Source organism: Stigmatopora nigra, chromosome 2 (genome assembly GCF_051989575.1).
Source record: "Stigmatopora nigra isolate UIUO_SnigA chromosome 2, RoL_Snig_1.1, whole genome shotgun sequence".
Classification (NCBI taxonomy): domain Eukaryota; kingdom Metazoa; phylum Chordata; class Actinopteri; order Syngnathiformes; family Syngnathidae; genus Stigmatopora; species Stigmatopora nigra.
Window position 1 is genome coordinate 4705140 of NC_135509.1, and position 24087 is coordinate 4729226.

Consider the following 24087-nt stretch of genomic DNA (forward strand, 5'->3'; position numbering starts at 1 on the left):
CCATCCGAGGAAGTGGTGCGAAGCACTGACTCATGAACACGAGAGGGAACACTCTGTGAACTTGTCAAAATGCTGCTGAGTCTTTCCCCATATTTTATAAGGTTGTGGAGAGGTCGTTACCATCCAAAAAATTGTCTAATAGTGAATCATCACAACGTTAACTGATTGTGGCGATAAGATTGTTGAAGGGTAAAAGAATACGACAAGTATTTGTTGGCCAGACCACGTGAAAACATGAGAAAGTGTGTAGGTGGTTTGGAGATCCGTGTGTTTCAACATTTGGGTGTGCGTGGGTAGATGAGATGCCAGGAAGAAAGAGAGAAAGAATGGTCGAGAGAGCAGCAGCTTGTGTGAAAAGTGTACCGCAAAAGTGTTTGGGGATTTCTCGGCGTTGATCTTGGTGAATTCTATGCCCGTCTTTTACAGCGGTGGCGACATGAATATTCACGAGGTCTTCTTGTCTTCGGTAAAAGCCTCTTGTTGTTCCGTGCCATAGTTGGGCACTAGTAAGAGACTTTGTACCCTGCTGAGGCGAATCAATGTTTCATTGCACTTTTCATCGTCAGAGTCACAACAACCGAGCTATTGTTGTTTTATGTATCCAAATGTGTTCATGTGATTTATCTAGCATGCCATGTCATTATCTCTGCTTTACATTGAAAATGTGCTTGTACATGCAAAATAAGGCCTATGGCGCTCTGTTCATGAATAAGTTATTAGAATTTCCTGTCCAGCAGACGCGCCATTTGGCTCAGCCCTGCCCCTCCACTCAGGGCTGTATTTTTTCCTTTCTCTCACGTGGTTCTCCATAACATAAAAAAAATGTCTACATATTTACACGTACACACCTTACCCCTTTTGGCTTCGCAAGCCTATTTCTCCTCGGGCTTCCGGAGTGTTCTGTACGCCTGCATCTCCCGCTCTTATGTAACTGTAAGAAGGAGGGCAAGCAGAGGAGCAGGCTGTCTTTATGTGCTGGCTTCATTGAGCCTCACTCATGCCCAGGGGTGTGTGTTAAACCCTGCAAACTGCGCAGTGGAACATACATAAAGACAAGAGTGAACCCTCAGAGAAAAAAAACATGGCATCTTTCCTACAGAATCTGACCTATCCATCCACATGCATGTTCAAGGCGAAAATGAATAGGCTTGATGCGCCTGCACCTATTTATCAGGCAGCATTATGTTCTCTTTATTTGTCAGTGAACTAATGTGGGGTGGCGGTGGAGGGGTAGAGTAGCCTTAGCCGACCAAATGGGCTTTTATTATGGAATGGATGTATCCTTTAATGGCTCAGAGTGAGAAAGCGAGGGAGGAAAATGTGAATGTCTGCTGAGAGAGTGAGAAATAGGTGCCACTAATGGAATGTAACGTCATCCAATCATTTTTAAGTCTGAATAATTCCAAAAGGCTTTTTATGGCAACAAATTCCCCGTCGTTGTGAGGCGATTACAAGTGTACACAGTCTGATGTAACTCTGGCTTGTTATGGCTTGATAATAATAGGAGTGCACACTTCGGTTACAGGTTGAGTGCTACATTTTCTGTCAGGGTTATTAAGAGTACATCAGCTCTCATTAATGTTTCATAGATAAGTGCCACTAGAACATTGTAGCTGGTAAATACCTGCAATCAACCTAGCCTTGCCTTACTTTGTGGCTCAGTGGGACTATTGCTCTAGTTTGCTTGCATAGAATTTACATGTTTCCTTTAGGTGTCTGGTTTCTTTGCACCTAGAACACATGAGCAAATTCAATGAATCAGACACTGATGAATGTGAGTATGATTGTGCAGTGAAGTGACAGCCGTAGATTATTATAATCTGTATTAAGTGATGGGGTGATAGCACGTTGGATTGGGCCCATGCATGTGCAGTGGACAAGAAGTGCTTTGTTTTAATGGGCATATTTCTGCCTGCATCCAATACTTTTAAAGGATATTATGATATACATTGGTGGTAAAAGTTAGGATTTACAATTGGCCTTCTTTAAACAAAGAGGTGATGTGCTTTTATTTTTGGTGTGCACACCTAGGCCACAGGGGGGCAGAATTATACAGTCCTGCAAGAATAGTGCACTCCTACTGCAGTGACATAGTAGGGTGTTCAAGTATTAGTCTTTTTGCTTGTAGAGGATAAAGACTATATGCTTACGTTGACTGTTATATTAACTATCTACATGTCCTGAGCCACTGTGGGTGTTGATATATCTGTTCTTGGAAGGTTGTAACAAACACAATATCAAATGGGCCATTTTAGATATAATATTTAGATTTTTTTAAATAAATGGATTAAAAGAACTGGATTAAAATCCCTGAATATTCAGTTTTTTTTATAGATCAACAACAATGTTTTAGCTTTTTTTTATATATATTCTTCAATTTTACAAAATTATTTTTGAACTAAAAACAGAAAAAAATGATTAAATAATTACAATTATTGATTTAAATGGGGTTAAATCGGGAAATTTAATTAAAAATCTATACTCATTTTAATTTTATCCTAAAACAGAAAGTCAGCACTCATGATTCACTTTCCCGGGCCACACAAAATTATGCGGCGGGCCAGGCTTGGCCCCCAGGCCGCCACTTTGATACATGGACTAGGTGATATGAGTTTATTTTGAAACTACATTATTTTTATTTTTATTTAAGTTCACAAACAACATACAGTGCTTACCTTTTCTGTCTTAAATAGAGGAAATCTGCAAAGCAGCAGATTATATCTTCAAACTTCTCATATGTTCCACTCTACTCATTTTAAATGAGCCTTTCTTTCAAACATGCTTTGTTTAGAGTCCATATCTACCCATGTGCAACTTAATTGTTCAGACCAAGCTGATCAAACATTTTGTGAGTGAATCTAACATGACAAAAGTCCTTGGCCAATAGACCTGATGGCCTTTCTTTGCCTCTCACCTGTTACCCCTCTTAAGGTGAACTGTTATCATCTAAATGTCACTGCTAGAAGTCTCCTCCCCCAAAGCCTATCCCAAAACACCAACCTCACCTGGCCACAGCATGTCTATAATTCATTAGCCATCTCAGGTGACCTCTCATAAACATCATGTTATCATTTAGGATCCAGTATCTCATTAGCAGCCCATTCAGCGTCCTCAATATTGCTTTTGTGATTCGACCTGGTCGCCACCTGCTGCCATTCAGGCCAATCAATCATTCACTTACTGTCAATCATCAGCCAAAATAACCTTTTTTTTTCCTTCTGTGAGCCTAATTTCAGTTGCATTGGTAAGAACTAAAACTGCCTCTGTGGTGGCAAATTTCATTGGGGCTATTGCATCATCTCTTTTTTTATTTTTATTTTACAAGTTGCCCTGTAGGTTTCCCTGGCAACCATAGAGGAAGTGCATGTGCAAATACAAAACAAACACAATATGAGGTACTCAGTCTTCCTGTGCATTGTGGAATTAGGTTAGAAAGACATGTACACTGTGTACTTAACATTTAATTCCTCACAACTGAGAGGAATCTGGCATAAAAGGTTATTTTTAGATGAATAAACTCTTGCCTTTGTGTTTGTGTTAGTCCTCTGACCCGCTATTAAGACTGGACGAGGGTAACTGTATCTGAGGCGGCTTCATTACTATCCAGTTTGCCTTAAGCCCTTTAGTATGTTTAGAGGCTTTTGTCCGTTGCTTTTTTGTGTGTGCAAGTTTATATTAAAGTACCGTCAAATGCAGATTAATGTACGGGAGCTCTCGTTAGATAAGATTTTTTTTTCATTTTATATTTCATGCTATTAAATGCAAATGAATAAAAGTGAATAATTCTCCACCAACCCTTGAAAGCACCACATAAGGTTGGATGAATTATGAGTGTACTTTTATGTCTGTTTTAGTGCAAATGGAAGAATGGTGACATCATGTTTGCCTTCATTCAATTTTAATTTCACATTCCTTTCGCTTCTGTCTTAACTCCACCATTAATAAAATAACAGTGTGATCATATAGTGAAATAATGAACAAACCTATCATTCATTCACACAGTGTCCCTGGACCCTTTTTTTTTTTTAAATCTAAACATCTTATCCAACTAATTTTATATAGGTAATCATTGCATAAATATCATTCTTCTCACCAACTAATCACTTGTATATGCGTTACACCTGCAATGTGTACTGTATTATCCACCAGTACAGTCTAGAACGGGGGTAGGGAACCTATGGCTCGGGAGCCATATGTGGTTCTTTGGGTGCATATAACTTTCCACTAACCTGTGAGGTAAAATATGGAAATCACTTTTTATGACTCTTCTGCATGCATGATATCATTGATACTTATTAGAAATAGCATATTGAAAAAGCTTTCATACAAAAATGATTAAATACACACATATATCTATATAATAGTATTACAAAATTAATCCAACAACTATATAAAGACCAACAAATAACATATTTATTCTCATTGCTATTTTTGTTTTGTCAAACTACACTTTAACATTAAATTTGTATGAAAACTTGCATCTGGTAAAGCTATTTTTTTTCTTTTGAATGTGACTATTGTATAACCACATACAAATGCTTCCCTTGTTTTCAAAGTAGCTTTTTTTTCAGGAAACATCCAGTGAATCAGTAGCTTTCAAGCCATTCAACTACAACACAAACGCTGGATTGTGTGATGTCTTTGACCCCTACAGACTTCATATGATTAGAACTCAAGATGTTTTGTCATTTTCTTATTTTCAATGACGTAAAAGGACTTTAAGGTCAGACAAAGGTTTCATAAAAACATCTCCTTGCCCTTTCAGACTTCAGCAAAGTTTGTTTACGGCAAAAACTATTTCTATTTGAGTGATGTTCTGGGGTGAATCAGCCTCAACTGATAACGGAAGCAAGGCTTACCTTTAGGGCAAAGGATGAAATGATGTAAGTCATCATACTCTTTTGATTGGGAGAACTTCATCCTCTTACTGTTTCCAGTAGACAGGCGGTCTCAACTGGCCAATAAGCGCGTGCTGCCAGACGCCCACTTGGTGACTCGGTGTACGTGTGGGCGCATACGGCGAAAAGGCTGCTGCCGGTTTCCATTTTTACGATTATTTATAGTACATGTTACAATGCCAGTGAAGACACTGTTGTCTTTCTTATTATAATACATAAAGAGGATAACATTATATTAGTGAATGATGATGAGAAAAGTCAAATTATCAGTAGTGGTCAGATAACTGTTACTATTAAAAAAATAATAATAATTATGTTCAATTATCGAAGGGATTTTTATAGTTATATATAGGAAGCTACCCCCAAAAGTCCTGATTTCTAAACTAAATGCTAATTAAGTCCTAAATAAAGTCTCTTTTCCGCCTTTGGCTAATCAGCTCCACCGCGTTGGATTTAGAAAGGCGTTGTTCAGCGTGAAAAGGCCTATCTTTCATTTTTTGGGGCGAATATATTATAAAATATGACAGTTGGTCCTCTTGTCAGTCACCACAGCTGTAGATTAGCTGGCGCTGACGCTTAGTCCTTCCTGGGAACATGTGCTTTGTCCTTCCTGTCAGTACCTTTTACGTTGAACATTATATCATTTCATAACCTTTACTGTCACACCCTTATTGTATCTTCCAACCACCCCTTGACAGCACTTTTTTTCCTCCCTCAAGCACAAAATGTGGCTTGCCACAGCAGGACGAAAAGTCTGAGTCGACTACTTGCAACCGTCTTTTCTTGACACCCAAATACAGTGTGAATACAGGAAGAGTAACAACGAAAGGCTGATGCAGTCCAAATATGAAACATGCATGGTCGGCTGCCAAATCAGGATGTTCCCCGTCTAGTGTATTTAGTTAACGGGCTCCAGCACCCCCCGTGACACTTGTCAGGATATGTTGTAGAAAAAAATGAATGAAATGAAAGATGTGTAACCTTGCATACCAAGAATGGATCCCTGATTCTGATCCGTGGTGAGATAAAAAAAAAGGTTAAGGACCACTGCTTTAAAGTTCAAAGACAACTTTTAAATAGTTCTTTTTCACTGCTAAAATTACGAATTGAGAGTCATTAACATTAAATGAACTATTGTTACTTGAAACAAGGCACAAATACACATTTTTATTGGGCTTAGGACCTTTGCTTTGTTCTCTTTCGTGTTATAGATTTTGATAAATGTGTTAGGACAGGGACAATTTGATTCAAAGCCATTTGTTGTCTTGACAATCCATGGCCTTCCCGCCCTTCCATTTGCAGCCCTTATTGCTTCATGTTACAAACACATGACACATCATCTACTTGATGTGTACCGGTAATTCATAGTTTACAGCATGTCCATCAAGGTCAGTGGTGCATTGCAAACCTCATCACTCATTCTCACGCGCACTCACAGAGAAGCAGCCTACATCACTTTTGCATTGTCACATCTGCAATGCCCCAGTCTGCTACCACTGCATTATGTTGCATTTGCATCCTCCTCTGCAAGGCTAACTCCCCTCCGCCCCACCCCATAATCTACCTACCAACATTTCCTCTCATACTTTTGCTCTTCTTTCAATCATCTCCCTCAAATTTCACAATTTACAAGTCTGCAGTTGCTCATTTTGAGTCCAATGTATGGCTGTTTAATTATTACCAATGAATCTGCATGAATATCAGCTAAAAAAAATGGGTGGGGTGGGATTGATGCAAGGGAAACACATCAGCTAGAGGAAATTCCTTGTAGGAGGATCCCAGAGTTTCCCACAAATCATCTCCACCCCTCCCTTCCCCACCTATTTTGCCCACGCTAGCTCTTTCCTGTCGCTTTGCATCACCCTTTTTACATTGATTTCCCCCTGCGTTTTTATTTTCATGCTTGGGCTGGGGGGGGTACCCTGTTAGTGCTAATGCTGACGCAAGTCAATGGCATTGTCCCTGCAAGTCTGTGTGCGCATGATGTTGTACAATGGCGTATAGTGTAGTTTATATACATCATTTTAGTACTTTTACGTAGTTAGAAGGTGCATTAATATTTGTAGTGATTCAAAGCAAATGACAACCTGAATAATAAACACTGTGAAATTCACTGTATAAAAAAAGCATAATTCTTGGTCTATGTTTTATAGTGGAGTGAGGCTTATTAATTATTTTTGTTTACAGGTTAATAAGGTTCATGTCTCATTGTGTAAATATATAATACAATGTGATCTTAGAGGCCAGTTTTCTTATAAAATTTGGTGGGTATGACTTAAAGTCGGATCCATTTTTTATGGATATTTATATCATCTAAAATTCATGTGTATCCATGAATATAATATGGTATATTTATCTTGTGGTTACTTTTTTCTCCCTACATTTAGAAATAGATGTCTGTACTTTATATTACCTGTTATAGGACTGAAGAGTAGTCGAAACTTAACTCAAGAGAACAATTACTCAAGGATGATAAGACTGAATTTAAAATAAGTAGCTAGTAGTAATAGTAATAGGTGAAATGTGACTTGTTTTTCTAAATGTTTACATACCTTTTACTGGTTTATAGAATGGTCTTGATCTCAGCACAGCACTGCGCTAGTACTTGTTTGCCTACTGACTGCAGTGGCTAATAACTCCAAGGGTGCAGTGTTGGGCAAGCTTTGTGTGCGGCCTCTAATTACCGCCAGCTGACTGCGCTTCTGAAGCTGAACAGGGCACAAGCTGTTCTTAAAGATCTGTTTGTGTAGCATGCTGAGTTTTTGTTCATTAGTAGTAATCCAAGATCATCACCTCTGAATATTGCATGAGGATGGGGTGGCTCAGTTATTGTGACACCCCTGTAATATTTCACACATAGAGATGGATTAGTTTATTCTTCTTGGTAAAAAGGAGGCTGGTTAGAGATGCTCGGAAACTGCTGGAATGATGGGAAGTAAGGGGAGGAGAAAAAAATTAAAGTGATTGGATTACATCAATTAGGAAAATGTATTTTATACCATTGGAGACTTTGAAATGAGTGTATGTTATATTAACGAAGGGATGAAACAAAGACAAAGGGATTGGAGTGAAAAAGGCAGCAAGGTTGATTTAGAGCTTCACTAGTTTTGTTTGGATGGCGGTGGGTGCTGTTCTCATTGTGATTGAGGGCGTCGCATTAACACAACTCGGTGAAAATGACACCCCAAGGTCCATAATAGGCAGTGAGGCTGCAAGAACATGACGTCAGAAACCATGCAGCTTAATTGGGATAGGTGTCTCTGCAGTTGGAATATAGGAGGTAATAATGCTGAACAATGGTGTCAAGTACCCTAAATATCCAATAAATTTACTTCAGAAAGCCCACAACATTACTGGGGATGCTGAAAGAGATGAATTCACTCTAATTTTGTATTGATTCAAAAAGTAAGGATTTCATTTGTAAATGAGACAAATTTATTTATATATATAAATAGATATATAAATAAATTTGTCTCGTTTGCAAAAAAAAAATTTTTTTTTTTTTTTCACCAAATAATTTAACACAACTCAAGAAGTAAATTTCAGTTTCAGAGAGGTTGGTGGCCATTTTTGGTCCACGAATTGACCTTTTGCCCACCCTTGTAAAAGAAAAAGCGATGGGTGTGTACTTATTTGCATCTGAGCGTCATGTGTTGGCACATTATAGAGGTCAAAGTTTAGAGATTGGTGGAAATAATTTTTCATTATAGTGCTATCTGCAATGTCAAGCATATGGAGATAAAACTCCCGCTTCAAATATACTGGGCATTTTTTATGATGTCTTGTCAGTGTGTTAATTCTTTCCAAAGTGGGCGTGGTTGGTTGGACATGCCACATGATATATCTTGACTCGGTCAATCCTTCTCATGTTACGGCCCCCACAAGGCACTGCTTCATTTACACTTGAAATATTTATGTTCTTAATTTAACCCGCCAGGGTACTCAGGTGTCCTTTTCCTCCATCTTTGCTTCAAAGCCCACCCCTTAAGTATGATTGGTTAGCCCACTTACCCCCATGTGACAAGGTGATTCACATGTGCCATCTGTTTCAGTTGACTTTTGTACTTGACTAAAGCATAAATGCAGTGATAAAGATAATGTTGGAATTCAGTCTACAAGATTAGACACACCTTAGGTGATTATATTTTCAGCCAGACCTCTAAAAACACCCTTTTAAACATTTCAGACAGCCATCTGGTTAGTACGCTCTTTTTATGACAAAGAAGGGAGTCATTTAATGGAATTTCATTTCCACTCCATACTAATTTTCCTTTATTTTCTCTTAAATCAGTTGTCAGAGGATTGTGAATCAAGATTATCTGTCATACATTAGCCAAGGTAGAAGGTTGTACTATAAATAGTGGCTATGGTTATGAGACTAAATGTGGGAGGAGAGCGACCTCCCAAACATGGTCAAGTGTAGTCCAAATATAGCAGAGCAGCATTGAGTGTTTTTGACTAGATGTTGCAGCATGAGGGTGGTAAAGATAAAACCCACCCGTCATAAATGCTTGCACATTATGATGGTTTTACTAGGCCGAGCCAACATAGTCATTGGTGAAAGCCAACTCCCACCACCCTTTAAAAAAAGCCTGACATCCCAGTTACACCATATTCCTGTTTCCTAGCAACCGCCCAGTTCTCGCAGGAGTGGAGGCGTCATAGTTAAGTGTGTGTCTCCACTTAGCTGCACAGTACAGCATGGCGCACAAATGGCCCCACCCCAATGACAATGCACGTGCAGATGCTTACAATCGTTTATTATTGACACATCAGTCTCATTAGCGGACAAAAATACAGATTACTTTGTCTATATTTGCAACCAAGCATAGAAATAAAAGATTAAACAAAAAAGAATGACAAAAGGCATTAATAAAGTTCATGGTTTTTATTTGAAAAAAAAAAAAAAACTATAGCATGTACAACTTGGAATGAATGTAAACTGAACTCAGATGAAGAACGGCAGTTTGCTGGACCACAAAACGTGAACACAGCGCACCACACGCTCGTCTGAGTCGAGAAACAGAAGAAAAAGAAAAGTGAAGGCCAGTGATTCTCTCTTGCAAGAAAACAGGACAGACACTCCATCTCAGCGAAATAATGAAAACAAAATCTAAGAAAGAAAGCTCACCGTAAGACTCTTGAAGTCCCCCCCTCCTCCTTTAAAAGGGCAGGACACACAACTACTAAAGATGGTCGTCCATATAACATAAAAAAAAAAGATCATGCCAAAACGTTTTTGTTTTTAGTTTTTTTTTTGGTACATATTTTAACTAGCATACGATTAAGTCCCATTCCACTTTGAGTCAGAACCTGGAATATTCTCTCTAAAACATTACAGGGTTCCTTTCCAAATACAAAAAAACTGTACCAAACCATCAAGAGGACAGCGTATAGTGGAATCAGCACGCTCTGGTAAGCCCGGAGGAGGGTTAGGGGGGTTTCTAGGGAAGGGTGGGGTGTTTGTATGTGCTCTGGTCTCAAGCTTGCATGCACAAAGAACAAAAAAAAAGAGATATAGAGGAGATGGCCAGGCCGCACATTTAGCACGAGCAAATGGAACTGGACACCAACTTCTTTGCTTTAGTCTGAAAGTAGTCATTACAGGGTGGATGTTATTATTTGTTCAGTACTGATGCTAAATTGATTTCCAGAGGAAGGAGGGAAGGGAGGAAGGAAGGGACGGAAGGGAGGGGAAGGATCACTAACCATCTTTTTCATGCAGATATTTTTGTATATATTTTTTTTTAATATTTCCCTGCGTGGACAGAAGGATATTTGTAATTCAACATTCAATTATTTTCTATACAGAAACAGTATGAATAAATGAACTTTTTTTTCCCCAAGAGGTAAGTAAAACATTAGATTTTTTTTCTCTTTTTTTTTTCTTCTAAGAAGGGACAGATTGGGGGTGGGCAAACTTCACTTGGCGGTCATCATCTGTACAAATTCTGCAGAAAGAAAAGAAAAGAATCTTTTGAATTGCTGGTATCTAAATGACTGAGTTGTGGATAAAAAAGGTTTATTTATATCTTTGCAATTTTTGATTTTAAGCAACATTTAAATGAAATTATATGACAGCAGGGAAACACCATGGGAGAACTACATGGATGAACAGCTCTTTGGAGCTTGGCAAAAAGTAGGGCAATTCCCTTAATGGACATAATCAACAAAAGATGAGTGCAGTGTCTCGTGAATGACAGAGAAAAAAACAACTGTTGATTTATTTTTGCAATAACTTATCATTTTATGCATCCAATAACCATGCATGTGTGTTGCCAACTCACATTTATTAAAAAGACGAGCCTTACAACCCCTTACAATTAATGACAATATATTTTTTTAATATTATTCTATGTTTATGGCATATAAGTAATTACCATACAAATACTAACTCTTTAGATAAAGGCTGAGGCACTATTTTCGGTCTAATTGACTCAAAATGTGATAACCACAAGTATGAATAACAGGTCTCAATGATATCTTTCATTCATTTACCATCCTGCTAATCTTCATGAGGGTCTGGAGCCCATCCCTGCTAATGGGCACACCCTGATTTAGTTGCTTGCACAGGAGTGACATCATTAATATTCTTTTAATAATAAAAATGTTGGTGTGATCAATACAAATGTTCATGAATGAATAAAATATTAATCAAGAATAGAATTAATAAAAGCAATAGACACTGGTTATGGGCAACTAAGTACATTCCCTCCATTTTTTAATCATATTACATGTATGTAAAGTTAATTATGAGGAGTGTTTACCTTCGTAGTTGACCTGGCCATCCCCGTCAATGTCTGCTTCTCTGATCATCTCATCCACCTCCTCGTCTGTTAGCTTCTCGCCCAAGTTTGTCATGACGTGACGAAGCTCCGCGGCACTGATGTAGCCGTTTCCATCCTGCACAAAGACATTATTATTTATGGCAATCCACATTTCAATCAACATCCAATCCCCCAATTGATCAAAATGTTATACATTTACCATACCTTGTCAAATACTCGGAAAGCCTCGCGGATTTCCTCCTCGCTGTCTGTGTCCTTCATTTTCCTTGCCATCATGGTTAAAAACTCTGGGAAGTCGATGGTTCCATTACCTGGAATGATCAAGGAGTCCTCGCTTAATCCAAATGGCAATTGCATAAAAGCCAACTTAGTTAAGTAGATGAACAAGCCCAGCCGGCATTTAGCTAATGAAAAGCACCAAAATGAAGCCATTGATTTCATTGTTCTCGTCCCCATTTTTCTGTCTGACTTCTCATGTTCTGTATGAATGTTTCCTCCCAACTCGAAGAAACCCGACATTGATTCCCTTGCATACATTTGTTTTTTCTATTAAATGCACGTACGGCAGACTGAAAGCTGTTTTTGGTTGGGAAATTTTGGCAATAAAGAGACTTTGTGTGTCTTTTTGGGGAAGCCCCGCAAAGATGCCGCATATGTTCCATACAACAGAGCGCAGCAGGATTCCAGGAGAAGGGGTGGCGGGGTTGGTTGGGGGAGACCCATAGCCACTCATCCATAATGTAGATGGAGTGTACGCAGCTGGAAGAGCTGTGTAAATCAAGGACTCGTCCCTTGGTAGACATACTCAGGGACGTGGGGGAAAGAATGACAAAATGGAGAAAGAATGAATGCGTTCAATCAGGGGATTTCTGAAACAAGCTTTTCCGATCTTTCGACAATTTAGAAGTGGACTTAATTCTGTGATTGCATTTTCAAATCTAATTTAATCTTATTAAAAAAAATATGTATGCAGAATGTTCAGTTGGCATGATTAATGGGTTTTCAGTGGATGTTAAGTTCTCTTAAATTAGAGATTATTAACTCATTTTATCAAGGAAATATTGTTAACTTGATTAACAGAGTTGAATTAACTGGGATGGATAAAAGTACAGGGACTATAATTCTTAACTGAACGAGGAAATGATACGTTGTGTGTGAAACGTTTGCGATTGTACTTGTTGACAAGAGGGCCTTGGCTTCTTAGCTTAATTACTCACACTTAAGTTCTATTATTCATAATGGTGAGTTTCAACTACTTAGACTGAAGTCCCATTTATTTATTATAATAAATTCAGAGTGTTGTTTTGTTGACTTCTGTTGATCTATGATTGTTTGGGAACTAGTCTTTCTGTATTGTGTTTTGCTTTAAATAAATGGGGACAGCCCCCAAGGCCTAAGACACTTTTTTTTTTTTTGCAAAATGTAGCAAATTAATGGCTGAATTTTACAAGCTAAGCAAAGACAGCCTATTCATTATTTAGCATGTTTAGTCATTGGTCACTACTGTAAATGAGAAGAGCTTATCCACATTGAAAATATTGTTTAATTGTAATAATTTTTATGTTACAAATCCCTTTCAAAACTAATTGAACAATTTTAGATTAAAAGCTTTTTTTTTTTTAGCAGGCTCCTGATATCAAAAGTAGCCATCATTTCATTTAAGATGGATATATAAGCAATATGAAAGGCTCATAATGACCATCTGTTGTAAATCATGATGTTAAACTATGTATGTACTTCAAGACAAAGAAGAAGTTAGCTTGACAAAACTGCCTTAAATGAACACGCGTTACGTAAACTTGTTAATGAAATATTGTTTCTGTGTGCTTTTAAAATTGAACAAATAACTAACCGGTCTGTGTTGAAATAAGTGATAGTGTGCTACTCCAGGCTGAAGGCTCAAGTGCATGCCCTCTATGGGCTATTTCAAAATTTCAAGGAGAAATAAAATGCCGCTTAATGAACTAACTCTGATATGATATCAAATTATGTATGTGCTGACAATGTCCCGTACCAAATTTCATTGTGATTCCTCAATCAATAATGGGAGAGGATTCGATGTGGGTTGATTGCCTATATAGCCCCAACAACAAGGTTTAGAAAAAAGTTGGAATGCTTGGAAACTTGTTTAGACTGGTGGCTACAGGTTCAATGCTCTATTTTGTTTTTCATTGCCCTGCATGTACGTACGAGCACCAAAATCAATTTTTACATCCTTAAAGTGGAGATACAATTACAAAAGGGATCAGACACACTTGATAGGGAAAAGAATGACAAGGGTCACATTCTGTCGAGAGGTTGATTTTTACATGTTACAATGTATGATTAAAAACTCAATTAAAAAAAAAAGGTCTGATGGAATTACAGCTGAAGGTCGGGAACACTGAGGGCAAAGCACCCAGAGGGATTAGCCCTCGGGTGGGACAGACGGGCGAGGGGGATTGTGCAGATTAGACAATGACCGAGAACGCCTTGAGATAAAGAGCACAGCGGATGAAAATCTACACGCGTGTGTGTGTGTGTGTGTGAGAATAGAAGAACAAAAAAGGGATGCGGAAATGTGATAGGGCAGATGGTGATCTTGTGGCCCAGGGTAACGAACCAAAGACCTGTTATCTAACACAGAAGAGACCCCGCAGCATCGAGATAACTCGCAATGTTCCAAGGGGGGGAACAGAAGAAAAATAGAGGAGGGAGGATTGAGGCGGGTCCTGGAGCAATCGATCTCGAAAAAAAGGACCACAATCGCCATGAGATGGATGCGAGGAGCTTGTGTGAAGACTGGGAGGAAAAGCGACAGATCATGGTGGGAAGGAAGCAGAGGTAAAAATGAGCGTTGAGGGAGAGGGGCGTAGGCGTTTGGAGATGGAGATGAGGGAGAAGCTAAGAGGAGAGGAGAGTGGAAGGAGTGAACCGAGTGGGAGATGGTGTGATTACACATAAGAGGCGTGCTGACGCAAACTATAGAAGGCTGAGGATTCTCTGTGTACTTGAATGTGTGCTCATTGTTTTTTTTCTCCTGCATCCCCAGCCTTTAATGAGGTCTTTTTGAGGACGCGTCATGACGAATCTCTGCTTTCATGTCAAAATGTTCAAAGACCGCCATTTTTAGAGTCAGGTTTAAAATACGGTTGCCATAAAGGTTGAGTACGTCAGAGGTGTGTGTGTGTGTGTGTGTCTGTGGGCGACATCAAACACAATAGTTTAATATGAAACTTGTTGTCCCCATGAATTACACCAAAACGAAGGACTATTCTGTAAAATAAGCACTCCCGCCTTCTTCATTCAATTCAACTCTCTGCTTAAGCCTACTTGTTTGGTAAACAAAGATGATTTTCAATGGCCAGCTTACGTCTCGTGGCCACTGATGCGGGTACTGCATGTGCAATGCAAAAAGAGAAGCCTTATGTAACCACCTTTATTTTCCATTACTAGCTTCATTGCTGTCTGACCTAGATTGTATCAGCCAAGGGAAGCAGAGGCAGAACGAGAGGATGTTGGTGATGCGTGTGCTTGAAATGCTTGCTTGCCACTCTTGGGTGCATGTGGAAGAGTGGGGGGTGGGTAGCTAGGACGATGACAGGATGCTCGGATAGCTAGCTGGGAGCCAACCTGTTGCACAATTGATTTCTTCTCATCAATGTGGTCGCATTTATGAAATCCTATAAGCCGACGTAGATCAGCTAGCTAGGCTCAAAAATGTTCTCACGAGAATCTGGGTGAAAATCATGTGACAAGCACATCACTATTATGACTTGACCTGCAGTACATTTGAGGTGTACTTCATTGTTAATCATATTTCGGAGTAGTTCAGTTCACGCTAGTTTGCAGCATGAATTAAAATATGATATCAAATAAAGATCTACTGCCACTCCTAGCTTGGAAGAAGTATGATTCCAAGTGCGAATGGTCGTCCGTCTCTCTGCATGCCCTCCAGCTGATTGGCAAGCAAGTTTAGGGCGTTGTCTAGTACTTATTGCACAGAGTCAGCTGGGATAGGCTACAGCAACTCATGTGACGGTGATGAATAAATGAATAAAAGTTTACCTAGGAAACTTCCTTCCTCAAAATTCTTCTCATAATTAAATTCTCAATGGTATTTCCTCTCCTTGTGCGGTCATAACTTGAAATCAAAGGCGACTTTGATTTTTTTAAAGAAAAAAAGCCTTACTATACTATGTCGTTTTTAAGCCCAACTATAATGTCATTTTTTAAAGAAAAAAAACCTTACTATACCATGTCGTTTTTAAGCCCAACTATACTATGTCATTTTTTAAAGAAAAAAAGCCTTACTATACTATGAACTTAATTTTCCTCGTGACACATCCTCACTTTATTCTAGCCATAAGACACATTTAAATTAGAAATAAAAAGTCATGGATCACCGATAACACATTCTATCCTCATTCACTGACCGTCAGCGTCCACCTCATTGATCATGTCTTGCAATTCGGCCTCCGTGGGGTTCTGTCCCAGCGACCTCATAACAGTTCCGAGTTCTTTGGTGGTGATGGTGCCGTCGCCATCCTTGTCGAATAAGGAGAAAGCCTCCTTGAACTCTGTTGAGGGCACAAGTATGGATGGCAATGTTAGGCAATGATAAGAACATAATAGGGATCTCTAAAGATAGACAGGTAGGATAAGCGGTAAACTGTTGTTAAGTGAGTAAATATATATATATTTGATGATTTCTTTTATTGAGACTTAACACTTTAACCCATTAGCAAAATATAATTTTCCAGAAATGCATGATGGCGGGGGAAAAACCCCAATGCAGTATTCATAACAACAGTTTAAGCTGACAACATGGTAAAATGAATATGTAATGAAAGCCACAGTCTGGGTTCTGAAGTTGGGAGTTTTAATCCAGGCTCTGAGTGGCCTGTCCCAAGTTTGAATGTTTAGATTTGTTTTTTCCCTCTATTCTTTTCAAACCTTATACTAGACAAAACAGGAGTGATGTACTAGTTAGGAATGCACCCCTTTGCCCAAAGTCTGAAAGGACAAACTCCAGTGGGGGTTGCTAAAATCTTAGCGAGGATAAGCAATATAAAAAATTCATCTATGGCTTAACTGGTATAACTCTTGAAAATTCTTATGACATTAAATCCCATTCTTTTATGCAAAACATCCTCTTCCTAGGAAGAGAAAAGCCCTTCATTATGCATTCTTTAATGTATGCTGAGGAAATAAAAACAAATTACGTAACGTCATTGAATAAAATAAAAATGTAGCTCTTCATACCTGCAATCTGCTCCTCTGTTAGTTGGTCAGCCTGTTTAAGGAGGAAACAGAAAGAGAAGAGTGAGCGGGGGTGGCAAACAAACAAGTCACTCTGCACGCACATTTTCCAAACTCCCAGATGTACCAGTCATCACATTCCACATCATCCCTACCCACCGATCAACACACGTTTCAACACTGGAGACTATGTTCAGGGCTCTGCGGCCCTGAGCTGGGCCTAAAATAGAAAGTACTCATGGGGGATGCGGATTTCCAAACTACAATAAATTAACAAGCTCCCAATGCTCTATCAATAATTCACAATATAGTCCAAGTTGCAACTTTGCTATTCCCTTCCCTCCCTTTTTTTTTTTTAAATCTAACTGGCCTAAATTGATTTAGTCTGTATCACACCTTAACAAACTTACGAGTCCATCTCATTTCCTGGTCACAGTTTGATTGCTGTGAAAGCAATCACACACATTTTTAGATGACACTACTTAAGTGTGAATCTTCGAGACATGTTCACAGATTCGGAAAAGCTCACTAGAGCCCTAAACTAGACAATGTTTTCGGGAAAAGAAGTCTTTGAGAGGGTTTAAGAAACGGATCATCATGGATTCTGATAACAAATCAACAGGGGGGTTATTACTGCTAGTTTGATAACACTAGAAATAAAAAAAAAAACATTGTTTGCCAACGAAAAAGGATCACAGACAATTATGAAGTACCACAGATGTGCGCACGTGCACACACACCCGGTGAATGGCAATCTTCCTTGACACCAAAACTTTCCATTCCCATGACTCCAGTGAATTAGTCACAGTTACCAGTTCTGCCTCCAAGCCAATTCCCATAGAGGTTTGGTCGCCTTAAATGTGTGTACCTGCAAATTAGTTCCAGATACAGATGCACATTAAGGTCATCAGTAAATCCCAGAGATGTGGGGAAAAACAATCAATGTTTGGAGCTATTTTTCGAGCAAGTAAATGAACAAAATAGAGAATGGTTGCAGTGTAATATATTGGCAGACATGAAAACTATTAAAGTGCAGCAGTTGATGAAAAACATGTTGCACTGGCTAGTTGGACCCAGCAGAGGCACTGTGGTTTTTCCACTCTCAACTACTAGTTTTCTGTCTAATGTTGAACAACAAGTTAACAGGATTATTTTTTGCCAAAAGTCAACTCTCATTAAAATGATTGTCAATAAGAATGACAAAAAAAGGCTAAGTGAGGGTCATCCTTATTCCCATCAATAGCATGACATCACAAAAATATATATTTATTCTGACATAGACCATCGCTGATTGAAAAAATGAACGATAAACAGATCTCTCTGCAATTAGTGACAATTTGTTTGAATCCAGAGTAATGGCTGCAATGCCAAAATACCATTAAAACAATTGGTAGCATAACAAGACTAATAGATTTGTGTGCACAACAAGACTAATAGATTTGTGTCTGACTCAGCATTTATGCAATGCCCAGTTGGCCTTATAACTACGCGATATGCAAAACAAAATGCCTTTCCTCCCGATTTGATGCGCAAACAGCAGTCGAATCGATGGAGCAGTCAAGGATATGAATACCCTCAGAGGCATTCATAAGATTAGCAGACATGATTCAATAACCTCTTGCAAACAGTGCTTCCCTTTCTGCTTCCTTCCTGACTCTATTCTGTGACAAAAAAGGAAATGCCGAGACGCAAACGCATTGACTGATGTCACCGAGCTTGACTCCCGTTCATTGTTTTACCATTTTTGCCGAGTCGAAACCCCCCCCACCCACTTATATTCTCACAGGATTATAGTAGTTGTCCTTGATACAGAAAAAAAACTGATGCTCTGTTACATCCATTCATTTTTAAATTGTGAAGTCAAAACAATTGTAAAAATAATCTTTAATCCAACTCTAAATTGTCAAGTTAACAATAATAGGAAAAAAAATGATAAAAGACTAATGGAGAGGCTTGAGGCCATAATATTTATGGAAAATACTTATCCATTAACAATAACTATCACCCAAGCAAGATGCAGGCAATTATGTACTCACCGTTAACTGGAGATGTGAAAGTCTATGAAGATGGGGACAAACATAGTTTATCTAGTAGGTGAGTTTCTCTGCAACAACATTAAATACACCTGACTTAAAATGTTCAGTCCATATCATGGGTGTGGATCTTTGACTCTCACAGTTGAACATTTTGGCTCTTTGTTTCCAACTTGTTTGCCACCCCTGGTCTATACCTTCAACTACTACTACTACTACTACTACTACTACTACTACTACTACTACTACTACTACTACTACTACTACTACTACTACTACTACTGTATATTGCACTGAGAACATAGGATGCGTGTGAACCATTTTCTGATGCAGCAATATGTTTCTTGGTGTCTAGTGGCTATTTTAACTATATAATGTGTAATGAAAGTTTAACCACATTCGAGGCATTTTCCAGTATGATTCCCCTGCTGGTTACCCTCCAATATTGCCGCAACTGCTGTGCCTCTCTGAGTGGACGAGTGGACTGAGTGTGAGTCACTGCTATGATCTCCTCCCTTGGATTCTGTCCAAGCTGTCAGGTCTTCAAAAGTGCTGCAGCCACCAGGCCCATGACCAGCCCATCCCTTTTGATTCGCATTTTCCCTCTGACTAGTCCACAGCTCACAGAAATCCCTCCTCTTTTGCTTATTTCCGCTTCTTTTTTCCCCTCCACTTGCTGCCCGGAGGAAACTCCCTGTGATTCACAGTCCGCCGACTGCAGTTTGTATGCTTGGTAACTGAATGGTTGGGGTGGGGGGGCATTGGGGCGGTTTGGCTGGCACGAGTGGGTCAGCCACACCCACCGTTGCCCGAGCAGCCAGCCCCACAGCACTGCAGCAGGCTAGAGGTAGTTCACTGGGCCAGAGGAGTCACTCATGTTTCACACTTGCGCTCTCATATGATCGTACAGGCTTCACGTGGTTAGGTCAAATGGTATAAATGAATCTTTTAACAACGCTAACATGTCCCTGTTGTCAAGTGATTATTCACCAAGTGAAAGGTGCCAAACTAGCTGTCACTCTGGCAGATGGGTGTAACACACACATACACACACTCCATTCATTCTGACACCAGCTCCAAACACTGTCAGCGTGACCCACACACATGCTCTTTGTAAGGAAGCTATGGGCTCAACAAAAGACAGTGAAGCCTTCCCGACTGAATCTATGGGGAGAGGAGGGGGAATAGATGGGATGGAAGTAAACAACACCAGCTTTCCTACACCCTGCGGACAAGGATGGTCCACCATATGGTCACAGAGGCCGTAGGTGGCCGGGTACTCCTCCGCACTACTCACACACAACAACTTACACGGGACATGGCAAGGTGTTAGCCACTAAGTGTGTAAATTATTCACCATGGTGTATCAGATGTCGTTCAAGTTACAAAACATGCGTCGGGAAACAAGAGCAAAGCAGAAATGAGATCATGCTTCAGTGTGGTCAATACTTGCACCGCAGTGGGGGGCTGTTTACACTCCAGTGGGCGTACTAATGCAGACAAGGGGCTTAAAGTTTTCAGGGGAAGCAGGCAATAACAATCCACACGCCAGTTTACTGTGCTGCATTGCAACATGAAGCTGCACCAGAGCCAATAACTGAAATACGACTTATCTCCACAGGAGAACCTCTTAAGTTGTTCTCCTTCACTGCTATTGACTATATCATACATAAAATGCATTTGAACTGGGGTGGCTGGCATTCAAAAATCATATTTCAGCACCAGTGGCGACTGTAGACGCCCAAAGCCATTTGGACTGGAACGACCAGACCCTCCCAGTTCAGATGAATTGAATGTGTATCAATGAGTTGGTTTATGAAAAACGTTCATGTAATTTGAAGAGTGGTGGTGACCTGTTTTTTTAATTTTCAGTTTGGTAAGTATTAATTTGAGATTGTTACAAAAATGCTCAATGTTTTAACCAACTCTGGTTAACCGGTCCCCCTCATTAACAGACAATGAGTTGAACGATTAACCCTGATCAATAGGAATAAGGTACCATTATAATACATTTGCAATTAACAGCTCTTAATATTTCTTTGCATCAACATATGCCATGATTCCAAACTGTGTCTTTGATTGGTTGATTTATGCAAAAGTCACCAAAAAGGGCCTGAGAAGAACAATGTTGAATACTTTTACAAAATTAAATAGCACTGCTGTCAAATACTGTACTCACAAATGAGTACTCGTCACAGCAAATTGACAGACAAGCTATATATGGACATTCAAAGCAAAAGAGGTATTAAATAGCATCTTTGAAAGGAAAAAAAGGCACATTAAAACGACTAGCAGATATAACATAAAATATTCTTCAATGAAGATCCTAACCGGCTGAAATGCGGTTACACCATAACTGCATATTATTTCACCATTAATGACACTAGTGTCATCTCCCCATCATGGCCTGGTATGGCATGGCACAGCTAGGCCCCGAGGAGAAAAAGACTCATTGGGCAAAGTTACACTGTATAAAAAAGGCCATCTCCAACACTTCCTACATGTCCTAAAAGAGGAAAAATGTCAGCGTGTGCCTCGAATAGCGGCAATGTAGGCGTCCCTACACGCCTGCGCTTCTCAAACGGTTTGGAGTATGAGACTCGTGGATCTATATCTACACAATGAAATCGTAATAACTCTGTTTTGAATTCGATTTAATATCTTCATCTAATCAGTGATCTGATTAATATACAACGCGCAGAGGGGGGAAGCGTCTCCCAGTTAGCGGTATGGCCCCTTAAAATTGCGCAGTTGAGAAGAAATGCGCTTCAAAATTTATAGCTTCGATCGATTTACAAAAATCAAGGAACCAGATCATTATTGGAAATATCCATAAATGTGATCATTAAATCAACTGGGCGTACACAATAGCGTTTTAGCAGGCGTTTTCCGCCTCTCCGCATACATGACAGCGCATGAGTGAAACATAAGGATCAAATGAATGAAATCGGTTGTTTTACAATATATGTAGTTGAAGCTGGTTATCAGATCCCATTAAATGCAATTGGCTAATGTAAAGAAAAAAATGAATGACATTACATACCATGTCGGATGGATTGTGTGCTTGTCGGTGTGTGGAGGCAGACCAGGAATGTGCTCGTCCCTTAGATGGAGCTCCACTGGCGGGTGAACGCGTGTATATTGCCGCGGCGGAAAGGGGGGGATTGCACTGTGTATCCCTCCGCCAACACGCGCACTGATCACTCACTTCCTGCTTTCACATCTATGCCGTTTATTCAAAGTGATGCTTCGTGTAATATTTGATGCAAATTCTTATTTCTTTGACCAACTATCAATGTGTAGACGTTAGATATATTATGCTAGGGATGTATTATGTGGTGAAAGCAAACTCGTTTTCATAAAGTAATAAGCATATTTTTACTCCAGTCATAGTTTGACAACCTGCTGGCAAAAGAGAGCAATAGTGATCAAAACTTGTGGATACGTATTAGATATATTACTAATTTTGTTTTAAGATGCAAAAGTTCAAAAATAAGTTATGGTACTTCATTGCAAAATACACGATATGAAGGAATACAAAACTTGAGTTGATTTCAACAAAACTTAACATTTTGTTTCCAAAATTCAAGAAAAAAACATCGTTTGTTTGCTCACAGAAAGCCAATTATTTCTCTACCGAAACAAAACACTCAAATGAACAATATTGTATGCAAAAAAAGCTCATGAAATACATACTTCATTAAATGATAGTAGATAATTTCATGAATTGTTATTAAAACAATCTTTCAAACAAGGCAGACAATATCTTAGCTTAAGATGTACTGTCTGCTTAATAATTGAAATACTAGTGACCCAGCTAAAGCACTATTTTTCTTCCGCGTAGGGATCTCGCTGGTGTAAGAAGTGCTATGGCTGAAGCTGGAGAATTTGCGGTACCCGGCATTGTGAAGTCGCTTCTGATTGGCTACTTCAGACCCGCAATATTATACTCTATGTGTCGGTCCTTCTGATTGGTCACACGGGACCTGCATTGCACCAGGCAAAGGCGCTTGATGGGAATATAATAAACATAAATTTAGAAAAGTTGAAAAGTAATGTACCGTTTAGCAGCGGTCTGCCAACGCTTCATTTTCTAATCCCTTGACATTATGACAAGGGATATAAAAACGTAATTATTTTTCATTGGTGCATAGAAAATGATATGGCAAAGTGCAGATTTACTATTGGCTGCCACAAGTGTGTCAGGCCTAAATAAAATTGACAACTCTCTTTGGGCCCAGCAAGCCACTTTTTACATTTTACGTATGTCGTGTGTATGTGGAAACAAACAACTATAACTCATTTCCTGTGGTGCAGTAGTTGTTAAAACAGTGTTGACATATAGTTCCTAACGTCCCAATTGACTTGAAGTCACGTCTGTCAGACTTTGGAATGACTCTAAGGCGTCACATAGTGGCCATATAGGAGAATTATACAATCATTATTCCTGGGATGTATGTTTTCATTTAAATAAAATGCAACTGTATAATCTCTTGAAGTCTACTAAATTTTGGTCTGAAATGTCTCACTACACACTATATTTCCCAATATTTTTTGTCCAAGTTTATTCAGACTGTTGACAACGATGGGAAGGGTGCATGTTGGCCAGATGAATAACTAATGAATATAATATATGTATGTATGACTCCACATCAAGAGTAATGAAGTCAGTTGCTGTTCTATTGCATTTTGTGTCAAATGTTAGTTTAGCTGTACTTACAGACCTGTCCTGTAATCATTTAACTGCTGATTATAATCCAACAGCAGATTTGTGATATCAGATATTTACTAACCACGCATCCAAATTTATAATTAGACTTCTCCCCCATTTTACACAGCAATGTTAACACAAAATTTGGTTATTTGATTGTGTTGTGGAAGCAGGAAGTATTTCATTGACAGTTTTCCTCTTGAAATATTGTCTGCAGGGGGTTTCCGAGTCCTTTACAGTTAGACCAGTGTTTCTCAACCACTATGCCTCGGGAAATTGGAAGAAGTCATACAAAGTAAATTTCAGAGAGCAAAATTAATATGAATATAATGATGGAATTCCTGCTGATAAAACTTTGATAAGCATGACTATTCTTAATATAGGCAACATAGTTTTAAAAGAAAACTAATGCAAAA

The 24087-nt window shown here is 39.1% G+C and overlaps 1 protein-coding gene across 1 annotated transcript; it reads right to left on the reverse strand.

Annotated features, from left to right (window-relative positions):
- Positions 1–9771: 9771 nt before the first annotated feature.
- On the reverse strand, positions 9772–22140 carry LOC144193379 (calmodulin-1). Its single transcript, XM_077712234.1, has 6 exons — positions 22004–22140; positions 16931–16961; positions 16102–16245; positions 11891–11997; positions 11666–11801; positions 9772–10849 (listed from the first exon to the last, which is right to left on the reverse strand). The coding sequence occupies exons 1-6, from the start codon at positions 22004–22006 to the stop codon at positions 10821–10823; spliced, it is 450 nt and encodes a 149-aa protein (XP_077568360.1). The 5' UTR covers positions 22007–22140; the 3' UTR covers positions 9772–10820.
- Positions 22141–24087: the final 1947 nt, after the last annotated feature.